The 20885-nt window shown below is 31.7% G+C and overlaps 1 protein-coding gene across 1 annotated transcript in view; it reads left to right on the forward strand.

The window, feature by feature from the left end:
* Positions 1 to 20885, forward strand: part of ODR4 (odr-4 GPCR localization factor homolog) — a 37783-nt gene that overhangs the window by 14163 nt on the left and 2735 nt on the right. The window contains exons 7-12 of the mRNA XM_082704071.1: positions 197 to 337; positions 1337 to 1432; positions 2243 to 2308; positions 6487 to 6615; positions 7306 to 7394; positions 11939 to 12126. Of these exons, the coding sequence (XP_082560197.1) occupies positions 197 to 337; positions 1337 to 1432; positions 2243 to 2308; positions 6487 to 6615; positions 7306 to 7394; positions 11939 to 12126 (709 nt within the window). The remainder of the gene's footprint in view (positions 1 to 196; positions 338 to 1336; positions 1433 to 2242; positions 2309 to 6486; positions 6616 to 7305; positions 7395 to 11938; positions 12127 to 20885) is intronic.

Raw genomic sequence — 20885 nt, forward strand, 5'->3', positions numbered from 1 at the left:
AAAGAATAGGGAATTTAATGCATGATTTATTTCTATTTAGTTTTAACCTGTGCCCTGTGATGAAAGAAGTTGGCCAAATATGTTAGATATCAGTTTGTATGAGTTATTAGGTTGTACATTTTATGATATTTTATTGATCCATGTATTTTACCTACATCACATATCTTGTGTTTTTCTACCTTCCCCACTGCTAAAGAGTTCAGCAAAACCAGCAGATTGGAAGTATCAAAATGGACTGTCAACTTCATGGCTTTCATTAGAGTGTATAGTTCATATTAATATTCACATCCCGCTCTCTACCACTTCTGTCAGCTATACTCTGGAGAAAAATACAAAGGTATCAAGGCAAAACGAATTTTCTGTAGTGATCACTGAACAGATAATCTGCTTTTATTCTGGTTGTCTATGCCATTCATTTTGTAATTCTCAAAAATTACATGCTAATTATAATGATATTATTATGGGTGACTAATGTATTCCCCCAGTCAAATTAGAAATTTAGAGATAGCACAGCATTATATTACTAATGTATTTAGCATAATAGGTGCTCCATAAATATTTGTTGATTAACATGTAGTTAAGTAGATTGTAAAATATAGTTACATAAAATTTAATTATATAAAAAGTATACTGTTTGGTCTTTTTTTTTTCTCTTGGTCTTTAGTTTTATTTTCTTTTTTCCAGCCCTTTTGTATTTCTATACCATTCTTTTATTCATATCTCATTTCTCTTCTTTTTTCCTGTGGAAACAAATGGAGCTTGCTTATTTTTTCCTCTTTAGTACTGCTTTATAGATTCTTGAGATTCTTTCTCTTTTCTCACTTTTCATATAATGGGAATTATTGACTTTTATTTGACTCTGATCATGTACTTATTAAGCCTCCTAAGTGTGTGATATGAATGTTATTTGGGATAAAGATTAGAAAAACTATTATTTAATATGGCTAAGTTGCCAAAATTTGGGGATATACTTTTTTGTTATTGTTTATGAGACTGAACAAAGTCAAGCATAGGGAATATAGTCAGTGATATTATAATACTGTTGTGTGGTGATAGATGGTAGCTACATTTGTGAGTATAGCATAATGTATAAATAAGTTGGATCACTATGTTGTATACCTGAAACTAATGTAACATTGTGTGTCAACTATAAGCAGACATTTTTAAAAAATATATGAAGGAAAAAAATGGCAAAATGTTAACTCAAGAAATAAATACCATATTACTGATTACCACATTAACATTTTAGTTTATTAGGTGGAAAAAAGTGGGCCCTAGGGAGATTAATTGAAATGACATTATATCTGAAAGATATCCATGTTGTGTTCCTTTTAAGAATGGACTTGCACGCTGGGCTAAGCAAATAGAAAATGGTGTTTATTTGATTAATGGACAAGTTAAAGATGAAGATGGTGATCTGTTAGAAGGACAGGTGAGTTGAGAGAAAATCAGCTTACTAATGAAATTATTTGTGCTTGAGGAAAAATAGAAGATGACTTTTTTTTTATTTCTTGCCTTCCTGAAAACAGTTTACATCTACTTCTTATTTCTAAGGTCTTTTCCCCGCCTGCCCCTTAAGGTCTTTTAAAGTCAAGGGCAAATAAATGTTTTTTCAGAAAATGATTGGAGATTATTTCTGAATTAATTGGAATCCTGAAATCTGAAGAAAGGAGTGTCATCTAAATTCTAATTTCCCAATTATAAACTGCTTGCTTAAAACTAAAGGTACATGTTTTACTTCGATAGCAGTTTAAAGACTGAATTTGGCCATTTTATAGAAAGAATCTGTATAGCTTTCTAAAATAGCTTTGATATGTCTGAAGAGGAGCTTTGGTAATCTCTCCCTTTAGTGTGAGGGTCAATGAACTTGATGTAAACAAGCAAATAGTATATATTTTAGACTTTGGGCTACAATTGAACAAGCAGCCACAAATAACATGTAAATGAATGATTTTGATTGTATTCTGTAAATCTTTATTTACAAAGACTAGAGGTAGTCTGGCTTTGACATATAGGCCAATCCTTGTTTTGGAAAAATAAAAGTAGGGAATTAATGGTTTTTAAGAGTACACATTGATTGATAGTACACAAATTGACATATCTGTAGAAAAAGCCAATATAAAACAAGTGATAAGATTTTTTTCCTCTGAGTTACTTAATATATGTAGGATAGTTCCTAAATTGTCTTTTGTATTCTACTCCAGTCTCAGTAATCTAGTTTTTAACTTTTGTGTTTTTTCAGAAAAAATCTAGAGGAAATGTTCAAGCAACTAGTCATTCTTTTGATGTCAGAGTGCTCACACAGTTGGTAAATATTTTAAAATACTACTTATCTAAATTTATTTTTTAGAATAATCACAATGAAATTGTTTCGGTTTTTATGTTTATAATTAGAGAGTCAAAGAATTTTAGAAATGTGACATGTAAAAAATGTCTGGTTCTAGGAAATTTATTTACAAGAAACATTATTTTAATAAAAAAATATTTAATAAAACCTATTTTTGGTCTTTTGCCTCAATTAAAATTTTAGCATCCAGTAGAGAGCAATTTAAAAATATATGTGTAAAATATATATATATATATTATAACATGCATATATATAATATATACATAAGAACATGTATATGTGTGTGATACCTTGGGTTGTAAGTTTTATAAGCCAATTTTAGTTCCAATGACTTAAAAGGATTTGTGCACAGGTGTGCCAGGAGTTGTCATATACTCAGTTTTGAAGTGTGTTTATACCACCTCTGATTTGGTCAAAATCACACATTATTAGCAATTTTTATATTTGTATATGGTTGTTTTAAATTATACATCTTTTCAGAATTGAAAGTTGGATATCTTGAAGAATAAAAAGTTAAAGCCACTAATTATTCCCAAAAGTATTTTTTATTGTATATTTTGTACAAATAACACAAATATTGTATATGTTTTTAACTGAGTAAATAGACTTAACAATAATTTGCATAAGAGGATATTTTAATTTCTTCCTTCTCTGTTTTAACAATAGAGTATTTACTAAATTGTCATTGGACTTAATGCCATTCAACTTTGTGTTCTCAATTTCTCTTCTCACTACCTTTGAGTTTAGATATGCCCCTTGTTTTAAAACTGTTCCTGTACCTAGATGCTTTTTACTAGATAGGCTTACATGACCTCTTGGTTTTTTAATTTACTTAAAATTATTTTAGTGGTAAAATTGGAGTTGGTAGATGTGTAGGCTGTGGGAAAATAGGAGAGATATTATGAGAGATAATAAGTATTATGAGAGATAATTATTATTATACAGTATAAATCTTCTTATCAGTCATTCTACTGGTCAGCGAGCTGGAAACTTCAAAATGACTAATATGTAATAAGTAGTCAATAAATATTTAATGTCACTTTCCTCCTCAACTTTCATCAAGTCTTGTTGATTCTTACTTTGCAGTGTTAAGTACATCTTTTGTTTTCCTTATGGACTTAAAGCCACTAGCCTTACAATGTTATTATTTTACCTGTATTATTACAAGTAACTCTTAACTGGTCTCTATCTATTCAGTCTTGTCCAAAGTGATTCTTTTTCTGAAACTCCTGATACCTTTGTTTGTATATCTCTTGGAATATCTTCTATATTTCTAATGTATCCTGCATATAACCTCAGATTATCCTATCTGAATCACAGTTTGCATTCATTCACTTGTTATTTACTTATTAGGGTTTTTTTTTAAAGTATTTATTGACTATATATAAGGGTTAGGCACTGATTGTGTTAGTCTCCTTGTTTAAAATTCCTTAGGTGCTCTATACTGTCTAGTTAGAAGAGTCTAATTCAAGACTCTTCATAGCCTCAGCATGCTTACTCATTAATTTCTTAATTACTGTTTCAGAGGTTTACTTTCTGTGCCTTTAAAATCGTGTTGATTTTCTGAGCCATGTGTCCTTTTTTTTTTAACTTTATTTTTTCAGTGTTCCAAGATTCATTGTTTATGCATCACACTCAGTGCTCCATGTAATATGTGCCTTCCTTAATACCCACTATCAGGCTCACCCAAACCCCTACCCCTCTCCCCTCCAAAACCCTAAGTTTGTTTCTCAGAGTCCACAGTCTCTCATGGTTCAGCTCTCCCTCTGATTTCCCCAAACCCCCTTCTCCTCTTCTTCTCCCAATGTCCTCTGTCTAATTCCTTATGCTCCACAAATAAGAGAGACCATATGATAATTGACTCTCTCTGCTTGACTTATTTCACTTAGCATAATCTCCTCCAGTCCTGTCAATGTTGATAAAAAGTTGGGTATTCATCCTTTCTGATGGAGGCATATTACATTGTATGTATGGACCATATCCTCTTTATCCACTCATCTGTTGAAGGGCATCTGGACTCTTTCCACAGTTTGGTGACTGTAGCCTTTGCTACTATGAACGTTGAGCAATGTGTCTTGCCAGTGCCATCTTTTCTCTGTCATTCAGACAGTCAGAATCCTGTCTGTACTTTAAGATCTACCCCAAGTGCTACCACTTACGTAAAGTTTCTTTTGGTCATCATAACCAAAGGAATCTTTTCTTTTCCAAAATACCATATCATCATCACAGAAATTCCTCAACTTATGACCAAGTTAGGTTCCCAGAGTCTCTTTGTAAACTAGTTGTACCAAAGTCCAAAGAAACCAAGAGGAATTGATCTTTGTAGAACACAGGTACATTTCTACCAGAAAGGAGTAAGTTAATCCTTACATCTTTTGAAAACTCTCTGAGTGTTCATTTATGTGTGTGTAGGTGTGTGTGTGTAGTCTGTAATATATACTCTTGTCATTTTTGGAAAATAGTGCCCTAATTTATAAGGGCACTATTGTATGTTATGTTATATTACATTATATTATATATTATTATAAATGTGTTATATACTATAAAACATATGTTAGATATTAAATAGATGAAATAGGGCATTATGTTCCAAAATGGAATAGTTTCATCAATAGTATAAAATTCTGCATAGTGAATAAGGGAAGTCAAGTACTCTTCCTCCACCCTGAGCTTATTGATATATCCATGATCTCTACAAGTATCATAGGAAGCTTATTCTAGATACAATATGAATATTACCACTCTGCTGTTTGGTTTGATGAAAGACATTTTTAAACAGATTTAGAACCTTTTGAACTATTCAGTCTGTGACAAATTTTCTACCAATAAGAACTTAACTATGTTTAAGTTTAAATTCCTAAAAAAAAACCACACACACACAAAACAAACTAGCTGTGCTTGAATTACATTAGGCATTGACTGTTCATGCGCTTTCAGTAGTTACAGATTAAGACCTTCAGTTTCTTCACCATTTTTCCTCTTCAGTTCCTGATTATTCTTTATTGCAAAGGCACATATAACACTATTCACAAGTTGCAGGACTTGTTTTGTTCAGAATCGACCCTATTTATTCTAGGTTTACTTAGAATTTTTATTTTTGCCATGTCTCATTTGTGGGGTATCTTGTTTTAAAAATCACAATTTTTGATTCCATAATGATTTTATAGGCTTCCAGTAGTACTTTCACTGTTTTAATGCTCTCCTTGTTTTGGCATTTATTAAAATAATAAGGTTAAAAATAGGGGTGCCTGGGTAGCTCAGTGGGTTAAAGCCTCTGCCTTCGGCTCAGGTCATAATCCCAGGGTCCTCGGATTGAGCCCTGCATCCCGCTCTCTGCTCAGCGGGGAGCCTGCTTCCCTTCCTCTCTCTGCCTGCCTCTCTTGTGATCTCTGTCAAATAAATAAATAAAATCTTAAAAAAAAAAAATAAGGTTAAAAATATCTGTGAAACATCTTGAAACCAAGCATGAATTACCACTTCTTAGATTACAGAAGAATGCAATTGTAAGGTGGAAGTGTGACTACTTACAACCACTAATGTCATTTTCTGGTGACAACCACAGTTGACTTGCCTTTTTGCTGCTGGGGAACATATAGCATTACTTTTAGCCTATGGAAGTTAAGTGTCTATGGTGTTTAAATAAATGAGTGTCTTTACACTGCTTATCATTTTACCAAATTTATCACAACCTCTGTGTTCCAGTTATTTTTGTGTAAATCTTATATTGTATATCTTGTATCTCCTACTAGATAGATGATATACCAAATATATATATATACATATATATATATGTATGTCTTCTTTATATATCTTTTCCTCTTAGCAGTATATGAGTAATCTGCAAATAATATATTTTTAATGAATATGTTAAATAAGTAATGGTATTTCAGATGGTAATGTTAGTAAGAAAAGATTCAGATGTAGTTGTGTTTAACTTCAGAGTACATTTAAAATACTCAGAAAATAATATATAACTTAGTAAGGAGGAGTATGAAGGCCTTTTAATAATTTATGGGAAATATTTTCAAACACTTGGTTCAGTAAAAAATTTCTTCTCACTTCAGAAATGGCTTGTATGTTTAAATGTTTCATATAATTAATTGTTGGCTATTAGAACTTAAATAGATTTTGTCTTTCAGCTTCTGAATTCAGACCACAGATCCACAGCCACAGTCCAGATCTGCAGCGGCTCTGTAAACCTTAAGGGTGCTGTGAAATGCAGAGCCTATATCCATAGCAATAAACCCAAGGTTAAAGATGCTGTGCAGGTACAAAAGGAATAACTGGTATATGAAAAACAGAAGCATGTTAATGTAACATTCAAAAATCCTAAAATTTTTCTCAATCTCAGATATCATAATTATGGATTTGATTTTAACTGATGATCAAGTCCCAATCTATTGGCTAGTCCAAATATACCATGTAATGGTCCCAAGATTTTCATATGTAGGATATCTGTTTTAAAATGCCTTTGTTAAGCTGATGTTTATACAAATTTATTCATTGCTCCACAATTGTGATATATTAGTGCATTTGAAATCATTTCTTTGGCAGGAAATTAAACTTTTTAAATAACAGGAAAAGTATTCATTTGAAATACTGTTAGGTAGTATTCTATAATCTGGATATTCAGAAATTTAAAAAATGTTTACTGGCACTTTTATCATGCTTATACATTTCCTAATTTGAAACACTAGCAGTATTTCTTTAGATGGAAAATTTCATTAATTTATTTGGTTTCAATTATTTAAATGAAGGTGAGACAAATTTGCTATTAAACTGTTAATGGGTTAGTAAGCATATTAAATAAATGGATATTAAAAAATGGAATGATGTATCGTTATTTTGGTGGATGTGATTATATAGGAAAGTCCATTATGTTGGGTGAGGGTGGTAATAAAATAAATCTAAAGTAATGGGTTTTATTTCTTACTGTAATTTGTTTTGTTTTTTCATAGGCAATGAAGAGAGATATATTGAATACAGTTGCAGATCGTTGTGAAATGCTATTTGAAGATCTGCTTTTGAATGAAATACCAGAAAAAAAAGTTATGAGTATAAAATTAAGAACATTTTTTACGTGTATTCAATTGCTAGAGTAATAGGATGTCAAAATATAATAGATACATCACGTCATCTTTTGTAACTACCCAGATCTATTTTTTATGACAATATGGCATCTTTACTTTTCTTAGTGAATGAGAATGAATTTTCTTAGTTTTTCAATTGCCATCCAAAAAAAATGTTTGGAACCCATATAATAACAAATTTGTCAACATTTAACAGCCTCAGGGAGGATTTTTAAAAAAATTCTGCATAAATTTCTGCCAGATTTTATTTATTTGAGGGAGAGAGGAGAGCACAACGGGGGGAGCAGCAGAAGGAGAAGCAGGCTTCCCACTGAGCAGGGAGGGGGCCTGATGTGGGCCTTAATCTCAGGACTTTGAGATCATGATGTGAGCCGAGGGCAGCCACTTAAACTAAGCCATCCAGGCATCCTTTTATTAACATTTTAAAGCTAATATTTTTAATTAAATCTGAGATTTTAAAAAACATTATTCAAAATATATTTATTAGTTTAAGTATTTATAATAAATTTTAAGAGTTATAAATTGTGGCATATATGGAACTGATCTCTCTATTCATACTAAATTTTTTTGAGTACTAATTTATATACTCACTATTACTCTAATACTTTATTAGGTTTTAAAAAGCCTGGGCTATGGTGTTTTAACCTTTTATATTATTCCATTTTGAGATGTGTAAACTATACCATTTCTATAATTTGTATTAATAATAATTTTTTTACTCAAAAACACAATTATAATACTGAGTATGCTTCTGGAAGTTACACATTTTTCTCTGCCTTCCTACCAGTCAGGTTTGAGTGCACTTGCAATTCACAATTGAATATGTACATAATTGAAACATACACATTAGCTTGTTAAGGGAATATTTTTATGTTAATAAGAAAAACTCTGTGTAACTGTAGAATTAACTTCTTGTTACCTATATCGATAGATAGTATATTAGGCTTGGTGGACTAATCATAATCTTTTTTATGTTTCTAGTGTGATAGATTAGTATAATTGCCAGATTTAACATTTGTCCTTCCTGTACTCACAAATAACTCTGAAGCTCCATTTACTAATAATATATAGTTTTTCTGAGACATGAATTTGAATCTTACATGCAGCAATTAGATTGAGATTTTTGTTTTGGGAAGTCTGTAAAACCTGGTCAGTCACCCATTCATCTTATCATCCTCATGACAGGGTGGCCTTGTTTTTAGTACTTAACTTTGCATATGTGGTAACTTTTTGTGGTGTTCAACATTACTTCACTTACTGAGCAACAGTATGTGCTACAACTGAACTGTGAATTTTAGGATTCTCAGAGACATGGCACTGTACTCCCTATTACACACATTAGTTCAATACTCTGTTCCATTTAACGGTGCTTAGTAAAATGGTATTGTATGACTATCTTGGTATTATTTTATATTGAGTGAGCTAGTATTTTTAAATTTTTGCTGATGTTCAAGCAATACAATTACTTCTCACAGCTCTGTGATATAAGTATCACAGTTGTGACACTTATACATTAAATTTGATGTATTAGAAATTAAGGTTATCATCTAATCTTACCCGAAAATTTTTTTTAAATAAAAAAAGTGGCCTTTGAGGCCTGTGTGAAGAGAATGGTCAGTGTAGTTTGTTGGAATGGGGCACCTGGGTGGCTCAGTGGGTTAAATAAAGCCTCTGCCTTCGGCTCAGGTCGTGATCCCAGGGTCCTGGGATCGAGCTCCACATAGGCCTTTCTGCTCAGCAGGGAACTTGCTTCCCCCTGTCTCTCTGCCTGCCTCTCTGCCTACTTGTGATCTCTGTCTGTCAAATAAATAAAATCTTTAAAAAAAATAAATAATGACTAACATACTTGGTTGGTTTCTACGTCTACCCTGCAACTAGCAAGGTCGCTTTAGACCAATGATTTAGTCTATCCAAGTATCCATTGCCTTACTTAGAAAACAGGGATTACAGTAGATACTCTGAGGTTGTGAAATTTAAAAGGATGATGTTTGTAAAGCCCCTAGTACAAATTGGTAAGCTATATGTTTAGTAAGTGGTAGTTACTATTATATTGGAGATGATAAAGAATGAGACTTACTTGATAGTTGTCTTTAAAATTTCCTAATTTTAATTTTGGGAAAGTGTAGCATTATATTTCAAAAAGAAAGCAAATATAAATACATATATTTTTAAACTTTAGTAATAGAATTATTTCAGCAACATGCTAGTTGATCTTAAGATATCAAGATAAAAGAATAAATTGCAAGTGTAATAATAGAAACAAACGTAAAATTTGAAGTTGAACATATGTATACCAAGTTGTTAGATTTTAGATTTGGTCTTTATTTTACTTGGGTCACCTTTCTTCTATACTGGTAAGATTTTATAGATTTGTTATATGGTAAAATGTAGAACGTATGCCATGAAATTAATCTGAACTAGAGTATTTTTGCATGCCTAAGGAATTCTGCAAAGGGCATATTAACTTAACATTCCTAATCTTTAAAATAAACATAATCTGAATTCTGGCTATCCAGTGACAATAAAAATGTAAGAAGTCCAGTTATCCCTTAGCTTATTATGGTCTTCTTCTCAGATTCCCCTTAAGTATTCCAGAGCTTCTAGCCTGCATTTAATCTTGTCCAACTTACTCTCAGCAGATGACCTCCTCATTGTGAAAATTGAGGACTCTTACCTTCTTCCATTCCTGTATTCATATCCATCCATACCATTTGTCCTTTGAGAACATAATTGTATTCCTCTTTGCCTTTGGTCATGCTTTTGCTCTCTGGATGGCACTTCTCTTTGTTTCATACAAATGTCTATTTATCCTTCAAGAATCAACTCCGGTACCAACTATTCTACACAATTTTCTATAATACTCCAGTATGAGTTAGGATTCTGTTCCTAAGCATAAAAAAACAATTCTTACATTACCTTGAATTTTTTTCTCTGTTTTGAACTTACTCAGGTAGTGTTTAACTAGATGCTCTGCTGTGGGAATATTCCTAAAGTTTCTTAGAATGCTTTAGGAGGAATTTCTTTTTGTTTTGTTTTTTTGTTTTTGTTTTTTTTTAATAAGATCTTCTCATTTTTAGCCTCAGATCAACCAGAAAACTTGATTTTATTTAGCTACTAAATGGGTAATTTAACTTTTTAACTTAAAAAATTATAAGTTCTTTTTTTCAGTGAGTAAAGTTATTGCAACACTGCTTTAACATTTGATTTCATATCAAGCATATCTGTTTCTTTTTCAGGAAAACTAGAATAGAATAATGCACTTTGAAATAGTTTTAAAATTTTGCATGCCAATTACATATACTAATATTATAGCCATCTTTGAAAGTTTTGAACTTAACCTTTTTTAAGAAACTATAGACCAAAGTAAAATAATGCATTCCTAATTTCAATGGGTGGACAATGTACATGCTACAGTAAAAATTGCAGTAATATAATTTTATAGCTAGGAGGCAGTCTGGTCAAAGAGTAAAATTCTTCTCCCAGTTCTCCTATGACAAGCAGAATCTGGCAGGAACACATAATTTAAGTCATAGCATTTTCTGTGACACTTAAGGAATTCTTCGTCATCTTCTGTGTGTAATTGTGTAGAACTACCACTAGTTTGACAAGGAAATGTAGATTGCGTTTAAAGTGAGCCCCGGTTTTCTACTTGATCTTTCATTGGCAACTTAATCATACCCATTGCTGAAAGAGGTGATTCTTTACACAAAATCTCTTTGTTAATCGTTCAGTAGGATGAAGGTTTTGAACCAAACAATAATTACGTGTTTATGTAGAGCAGTGACAATGTTAGAAGTTGGGGGAAATACTGTATTTTATTTTGTGAGTATTCAAAGAATGAAACACTTATTGTTTATTTAGTTTCAGATTATTTTTTCTAAGGATACTTTAAGGCTGTTTACAGAAAGGTATTACAATTTAGCAAGATAAAAAATATTAGCAATAAGAACAAGGCAAGAGGAAAATGAAAAAGAAGCAGGATGGAGTTAGTAGTAAGAGTAGTATAGAAAACATATATCTTGATGTCTTACACGTGCTTGATATAGGGGGCTCGATCTGTAAGATGAAGTCAGCAGTAAGATTAGAGCAAAAGGAATGTTATTAAATTGTCCTATACATTTGACATAGGTGGGCCACTAATTTGACTCTAAACTTGCATGAAGAAGAGAAGTATTTATAAAATGCAGTGCTTATACCGTTAAACAAGAAAAACAACAATTTCTGAGACCAGGGACAAAATTCTCCCAGGTATTCCTTCATAACAATATCCTCACATTAAGGCAGTGGTTAAGTTTATATTTCATAGGAGTATCATTTAGTCCCTTACAGAGGCCAGGGGTATTGAGAGCAGAATTCAGCAAGAGCAGTTCTATGTCTGATCAATTAAGACATGAAAAGGCCTTTTAGGTTTTATTTTTATTAATATTTATTTGATATACAAATATATCATGGATGCTAGTTACAGACCTATCTAAATATTGATAATGTTCCTTCTCCTTTCAGATTCTGAAAAAGAGTTTCATATCCTCCCTCACCGAGTTTTCGTCCCCATTCCAGGATCCACTGTAATGTTATGTGATTATAAATTTGGTGATGAGTCAGCTGAAGAAATGAGAGACCATTTTATAGAGATGTTAGATCATATGATTCAAATAGAAGATTTGGAAATTGCAGAGGAAATAAACACAGGTAATTATATGATGTTACTTAAGAACCTGATTAGACTTTTGCTAGATGACCTTTAAGACATCTAGTTTGTCTTTAGATTTCTTTAACATTAGTTCTGTTTAATATTTTTGAGGCATTTAAAAATGTGTCTGTTTAATTTCTACGGATAGAAACATACAGTCAGTGTTTTCTGGGAAAATTCTACCATATTTAAGTTGCTTAAGGTTTTTCTAAGCCTAGCAAGTAGATCTTCATAAAATAAGTTCAGCTTTAAATGAAATACATAGCTTTTAGGTATTTCTTTTATTGTAAGAAGTTTTCTTAAAATTCACTATCTTAATCACTTCGTTAAGCATTTTTATTTTTTTATTTTTTTTTTAATATTTTATTTATTTATTTGACAGACAGAGATCACAAGTAGGCAGAGAGGCAGGCAGAGAGAGAGGAGGAAACAGACTCCCTGCTGAGCTGAGAGCCCGATGTGGGGCTTGATCCCAGGACCCTGGGATCATGACCTGAGCTGAAGGCAGAGGCTTTAACCCACTGAGCCACCCAGGCGCCCCCGTTAAGCATTTTTAAACAGTTTATTAGACATCTCTTCAATACTAGTGGGCTTTATTTTCTTACCCCTTCATATAATTGGGATACCAAGCTGAAATTGGCAGTTCCAAACATTAGATCAAGATTATTATTATAGAGCATAGTTTTGCCATACTATCTAATTATGTAACAGTTTCTCCTCCTAACCATCACTTTCACATTTGACTTTACATTCTATTTAGAAGGCTGCTTTTATTTTGTTTTGTGTTGCTTTCCTTTTGTTATGTATCTAGTGAAAGCAGGTTATGAAAACATACCCATAAATAAGTGTGTAAGTTTATGACAGACTTCCTGCAACATTTATAAATATGTGTTAAAAGTAATTATTTGCAAGTATCAGTAAATACTGAGTATGTAGCTGTTCATCAAATTTAAAATTTCTGCTATCATAGTAGAAAGTCTTTAGGTTTTTGAATATGGAAGTTTATAAAATTTGAATATAGCAATATTTAAGTCTTTTCTGATTTCTTAATTATTCTTCTGTGATTTAACTAATTCCTGCTTCCCACCATAAGAGTATTTGAATCAGAATACTGTTGTTACAATAATAAGTAAGTATTTCGTTGGCGAATATCAAGTCTGTCAGTAAAATCTTAGGTTAGTTTGAGACTAGTGAGTTTGTTTTTTTGTTTTTTTTTTCCAGCAACTCCAATTTGTGTTAATTATGCTGTGGAACAGTAAGCTTGTTTTAAAGAAAAAAAAATATTTAAAATTGCTCAGTATCTGCTGTTAAAACAGCAACTGTGTTAAAAAACTATTATTATTATTATTATTTAAACATTTTATTTATTTGACAGACAGAGATCACAAGTAGGCAGAGAGACAGGCAGAGAGAGATGGGGGAAGCAGGCTCCCTGATGAGCAGAGAGCCCGATGCAGGGCTCCATCCCAGGACTCCAGGATCGTGACCTGAGCCGAAGGCAAAGACTTTAACCCACTGAGACACCCAGGTGCCCCATTCCAACAAACTACACTGACCATTCTCTTCACACAGGCCTCAAAGGCCACTCAACTACCAGTGAAAATTTTTATTTAAAAAAACTATTATTTTTTAAGAGATAGCTATAGTATATTCCCTAACTGATAGATACTTTGAAAGTAAACTGCTAAACATGTTTGCTGCTTTCTGAAAAATGTTTTCCCAGATTAGTGGCCACACGATCTCGGCCAACCAGATGTAGAGTCATCAGGATAGCGATTTTTGATTATTTTCTTCACTTTTGTCTCTAGTGCCTACCAGTAGTTTTTGACCCATTCTGTTGTTGATAATCCGAATGAATTTTACATGAGATCATTAGAGTTAATCTAGTTCATTTTCTTTAACATTGAAATCTTTATTCCTAGGAGATGGGGACTTAGACTGTATTCTTCCTTATTCTGAATGCTAGTCTTCCTTCCTATAACTAACACCTTATTCAGTAATCTGGAGCTGAGTACTTTTTTATTGAGGCCATGCTTTCAATTTGAGGACAACTATCATGCTCTAAGTATGTTGAAGTCAAATATTTGTATAGTCCTTTAACTGGTCTCTTTGTTATACTTATCAGACCTCATTCTTTCTTACCACCTTATTTGTCTTCTTATAGATTAGGAATTTTAAAACTGCGCTACCCATAACCTTTGGGATCATAGCTTGCTTTCAGGAGGTCCACAGACCACTTAAAAGTAATGATATAATTTTTTCTGGATAGAGTTCTATAGCTATTAAAGGGTTGGTGATCTAAGAAAGATTAAAAACCCTTTTTTTTTTTTTAAGATTTCATTTATTTATTTGACAAAGAGAGGTCACAGTAGACAGAGAGGCAAGCAGAGAGAGAGGGAAGCAGGCTCCCTGCTGAGCAGAGAGCCCGATGCGGGACTCGATTCCAGGACCCTGAGATCATGACCTGAGCCGAAGGCAGTGGCTTAACCCACTGAGCCACCCAGGTGCCCCTAAAAACTATTTCTTTAAATATACTTTGGTTTGTCTCTCTTGAAAGGCATTACCCTGAATTCAATCTAATACTCTAATAATATTATTAGCTATTGTTTATATAGAATCTACTATGTATAGGCACTGTTTTAAGAACCTTACAAATACTAAATCACTCAATTCTTATAATAATCTTCTTATTCTTATAATATTCTTAGCCCCATTTTCCAGATGAGAGAATTGAGTCTCAGTAAGGTCAAGTAATTTTTCTTGGGTTACACAGCTAGTAAATGGTGGAGTTAGAATTTAAACTTAAGCAATTTTGTTCTAGAGTCTGCTTTTTTCTAACAGTTCCTTTCAGTGGGACCTAACCAACACGAACTATAGAACTACTACCTTCCATGCTCTAGATATTTATTTTAGCATGGCCATCTTCATTGCATCATTCAAGAATTTTTTTGACTTAAATGAATGATACATTATCCTGGTTTAATTTCATCTTCCTTCTGTCAGTATAATTTCTCACTTCTTGGTAAGAATCTTGGATCTGTTATCATAATAGATGGTTTTCATATTCTTTTTGAATTACTTGTCACTTTTAGTGTGTATTACATTCATGAAAGATTAAAGGGTAGCACTGTATACAAAACTTGACCCATTCACAACTTACAACTTTAAAATTTTTTGACTATCTTTTGTAGCTTACTTTAAAAATTAGATATAAAAGTGTAAGGAGAGAGAGATTTCATTTAGATCTTATGTATTTTTTTAAGATATTATTTACTTATTTGAGAGATAATGACAGAGATGGTGAGAGAGCGTAGGAGTGGGGAGGAGAGGGAGAAGCAGGCTTCCCACTGAGCATGGAGCCCAATCTGCAGGGCTCCATCTTAGGACACTGTGACGATGCCCTGAGCTAAAGGCAGATGCTTAAGTGCCTGAGCCACCCAAACACCCCTGTCAGATTTTTGATAATATGTACCTAGAATGTTTATCTCTCTATCTGAGCTCCATACCTCAAACATGACAGGTATTCTTAAATATTTGTTAATAATTGACTGATACATACTAAATAGATCATTTTTTGGAAATTATAGTACATCTTTTTTTTTTTTTAAGATTTTATTTATTCAGTTATTTGAGAAAGAGAGAGCACAAGCAAGCAGAGAGAGAGGAGGAAGCAGGCTCCCCGCTGAGCAGAGAGCCCGATGTGGGGCTCGATCCCAGGACCCTGAGATCATGACCTGAGCCGAAGGCAGAGGCCCTAACCCACTGAGCCACCCAGGCGCCCCTATAGTACATCTTTTTGTCACTTATTTTATGCTTGAAAAATTGTAAAGTTTAAATCTAGCCAGACAAGGTTTTTAAGGTTTGTAACTGAACATGAACATTTAAAAAGGGTGTGATAGTCACAGCTCTATGGTGATATAATTGAGAACATTATAAGGAACATAGAACATTTAAAACATATTACAGTATGCAGCACTAAACTTATTAATTTTAGTTTATAGGATTTAGTATGTCTATTACTTATTTATTAAGCATTTGCTCTGTTCAAGGCAATGTAATAGGTAAAAATCAAATTTTCCAAAAGGAAATTTCCTTTCCTGATTTGGAAGATAAAATATGTATGCACTGTTAATTATGCAGAGCATGTTGTTAAGGTCATAAAAGTAAGAACTTAACATTAATGATTAAAACCTTAAAGTTTCCAGTGATTTTGTTAATTATTCAATGAGAAGAAAATATTTTTACTGTAGGTTAGCAATAACAATCTACAGTAACCAGATTTTAACATTACTATTTTCAGTTTTAGCAAACTGTTTCCATTTTCTCATTATTTATTATTACTGCATTATGTTTCACTTTAATTGAAAAGTAGATGTCTGTTGTATAAATTAATGCTCTGTATTCAGTGGATAATCCCAGATATATTAAAAGCTCCATAGTTTTGAATGGTTCTTGGAATTCTTTGAAATATCCTTGCAAATAATTAAAAGATTTATTTATAACCAAGGTAATATACTTCTTGGTTATTATTATCAAATTTTAATGCCACTCTCTAATAAATTGTTTTTATCATTTATATATATACTAAATATATTTTAATCCTGTTTTGCACCTTTCCTTCAGTAAGCTTTATCATTAACACCGTACCATGTTAAGTATTAGTATGAGCTAGTAACTGAGGTATTTAAAACCCACTTTTTAATCTTAGATGATACATAAATGTTCATTAATCTTTTTTGTGGATTTTGATTTTTCTAAGTTTTTAATATTGGGACTTATTTATATATTTCACACTATATTTTAAAATTATTTTCTGTCTTTTTTTTATGCTGGTAATCTAGTATAGACTTAGATAAACTGAATAGGAAGAGTTTAATATTACAAACACAAAGGAGACAACACAGCAATTTGTGGAAAGTTTAGGTGTATATACTTGAATGTATGCTGTATCAAACTTATGATCTCTAGATTATGTATTTTTCTAGTATTATATGATGTATTGAAGGTACTACTTCATTATGTTAAGTATGCTTCTTTAAGGACTCTTCCCTGTTTTTGAAACTTAAATAAATCCCATCTGAGTGAGTGATTGATTACTATTTTTGATTGCCTATTATGTATTAAGCATTAGGGTTCTAAAGATGAAATATACAGTCCTGACTCTCACGAAGTTCACAGTATAGAAAGAAGTACAGAAAAATGGGTTACTCTAAATTAGGTGATTAGTTCTGTAGTAGAGGGATGAACAGAATTATCAGAATGTTTAGCACAGGGATTATCCTTATATAGGATTAGAGAAAGTTTCTGAGAGCAGGTGACATTTGAGTTCATTTTGAAGGATGAATACAGTAAAAGTAACTCTAGGCTTTTCAGGAATTGAACACTGGCATCAGTTGTATTGCGACCAAGCATATGACATGTGTAGAATTGTATTAGTTTTGCTTTTTCAAGTATTTGTTGAATTAGAAGGAATGATTGAGTAATTAGCATATTTTTTAGGGTAAAAACACATTTTAAGAGAAAAATTAAGTGATTTTTCATAACATCCTATTTGTTTAGAATTATATTCACTTACTCATTCACTTCTTTACTCATTCATTAATTACTCAAAAATATATTATTTTGTTAGTAATAAAACAAATGGATTGTTAATTAGTATTTATTTATTTACTCAAAAATATTAGATGCATTATTTTATGGATTTTAAGAAGATAGTATTTTAACTGAGTCCAGGTATGCTACCTACATCTGGGTAACTTTAAGTCACCTTTGGACCCCAACTTCTCTTGAGGTTAAGAGAATTTAGTACAAATATTAGGGAAAATACTTTCTAAACAAAAAGAGATACATAACTGTAAGGTGATATTAACCAGTATTATCAAACTTCTAAATAATGAACTTTCTGAATTATAATAAAAATATTAACATTAAACTATAAAAATAATATTTTATAGTATGTGTTGATTTTCCTACATATTTGAAATTAGGATTTTCATATATAATACCCTATAAAAGGTGAAGTTCAGATGTTCAAGTTCAAAAAATGAAATCAATTCGTATCTATACATTTAGGGTTATTAACTTGTTATAAGAATCTGGCTTATTTTCTAAGTATTTGATGCTATTATCTGCTGATTGTTGCTTAATTATTTCTGTTCTGTAATATATTTGCCAAGTAGTTGCTATGTTTGAAATACATATTTTGTCAGGTAAGTACCTTAAAATAACATACTTTTAAATGACTTAAGGGATGAAGAACAATTTGTTTGTCAAAATGACTCACTTAAGGTGAGAGGTAACTATGGTTTTAAAATTTCTTAGATACATTGGTCATCTCCTACTAGATATAAAGTTAATAATTCAGATGCACTTTATCTACAGTATCAGCTAAAAATTTGAAGACACAACTTTAAAATCTGGTGAAACTTTGTCAATTCTGTCTTGATAACAGAACTAATTTATTTTTGTTGTTTTTTTATTTATTTATAACAATTTATTTATTTATAACAAATTTATATTGTTGTTTGTTGTTTGGTTAAACATTGACAATTTAATTATAAAGAAAATAATGAACATGTATTTTTATGACTAAATCACTTAGTATAGTGAAATCTCACTGCTTCAGTATTCAGGGATGGGAAAGAAGACAACTAAGGAGTTCAAGTCCTCACATTGTATTTTAAGCATCTAAATAGTCTTGCCTAACTATCAACTATCATGAAATTGAACCCATTTACAATTTAGCATTCATTCGTTATTGCTCTTGTTTTCTCTTTTGTTGACAGTTGCTCAAAAAGGTTACTTTCTGACATGATTAATTTGGGGCTTGTCTGAAGTGAAAATTACCTGGTTTTAAGGAATGCTTAAGATCTAATTTCCTATTGAATCATATGTTATTTGCATTTAAATTTGAATTAAAATCCCAGGAGCTCCCACCAAAAACAGACATAAATAAATATTTATGACAACATCTTAGTCATCCTTGAAAAAATGCTCTGCTTCAGTAAAATTATCTGATTTGTATCAAATCAGTATGATTTTGTATGACAGATTAAAAATGAAAATAGAGCAATGAAATGTCTTTTTTATAGAAGTAAATTACTTGTGCAGAACATTTGGCATACTAGAGCATGACTTTCATATATAACAATTCAATATTAAATGTATAAGTAATATATCATGACAAAACCATTTTGTGCTCTTTAAATACAAGTACTCAATTAAAAAAAAGAGATCCTATAACAAATAGGTGTAATTCATGCTTCATCCATTATTTTTATCTGCATTTGTTGTCTGATATAAAGATTATAGTGTCCCCCCAAAAAGTTTTTTGGTACTGATATTTACTAATGGAAAAACCAAAATTATGTGTGTGTTAACATGAATAAAACTGTATTATTCATTCAACTTTTTGTTCTATATATAAAGTTAGGGGAAATATGAAGCTGGTAAGGTTAATGTAATCTAGAACTAAGGTGTTATAGTCCTTAAGAAAATTAGAATCTATGGAAATACAGAAGACTGATTGGTTCTAGAGATAGTTCATAATAAAAATATTTGGCCTTTGCAACCAATATGATTTGGGAGGGAAAAAAAGAGCAAAGGGTTTTGTTTTTAAAGTACTTTCATCATATGCTTGAAGAGGGGAAAAAGAAATGGTCATACCCCAGATTCTAATGAGGTAGTTACTAAAGATGATTTCTGAAAATCACAGTAAACTTTTATTCATGGGAAATTGATAAAAATTAGGCATTTTTTCTTTTTCTTTCATCCATTTTGGTACCACAGATACGTGTTTCAATAAGTTTATGTATCATACTTGCAAGTTATATTGAAATGCAGAGATGTCTATAAGAACATTTTAAATCCAACCAATAAGCTCTTTTACTTTGAATTTAAATAGTAGCATTTACTGTCGCTCACTCTGTGGTTCTCTTCTCTGTAAATAGAAGGATCAACATGGAGTAAATGCTTTCAGACAGCTCCCTAGAGTTCTGTAAAACAGCATTTGATTACCACTTCTGAGGGAATGGAGTCTGGCTTGAGGAGCCCTCTGTTCTTGCTTTAGCCAGCATAATTCTGTTTTAATGCTGGGATTTTCTGTCAGATTCTTTAGCACTAGGGGGAAAAAAAAAAAAAAAAAAGAAAAGAAAACCACTGGTCTATCTAAGGATGTTTTTAGTTCAATCACTTTTAATCAGTGTTAAATAAATTCAGCTAAGCTAATCTACATAAATTATTACCAGCATAATGAAACAGAAAGAGAACTTGTATTTGAATTCTCAGTCTGCCACCTATGACCCTCAAATATGAACTTAACTTTCCAGGTTTTATTTTCCATCTGTAAAATGAGATAAGGTTGTTGTCTTGTTTAATGTTGAGTTGTTTTAAGGTCAAATTTATGATCATATTTTGCTTGTATACAGTTGGCCCCCTTATATTCAGAGGATAAATTCCAAGAACCCCAATGGTTGCCTGAAACTACAGATAGTACCTTTCTATATACTGTGAACTCAATATACCATGCTTTTTCCTAGATATGCAAACCTGTAATAAAGTTTAATTTATAAATTAGACATGGTAAGAGATTAAAAACAATAACTTAAAAATAAAATAGAAGTTATAACAATAAAAAGTAGATAAAAGGTATGTGAATATGCTTTTTCCCTCAAAATATCTGATTGTATTTATACTCACCCCTCTTCTGATGAGGTGACGTGATAAAATGTCTCATAATGAGATGAAATGAGGTGAATGA

Source organism: Mustela nivalis (genome assembly GCF_964662115.1).
Source record: "Mustela nivalis genome assembly, chromosome: 16".
Taxonomy (NCBI): Eukaryota; Metazoa; Chordata; class Mammalia; order Carnivora; family Mustelidae; genus Mustela; species Mustela nivalis.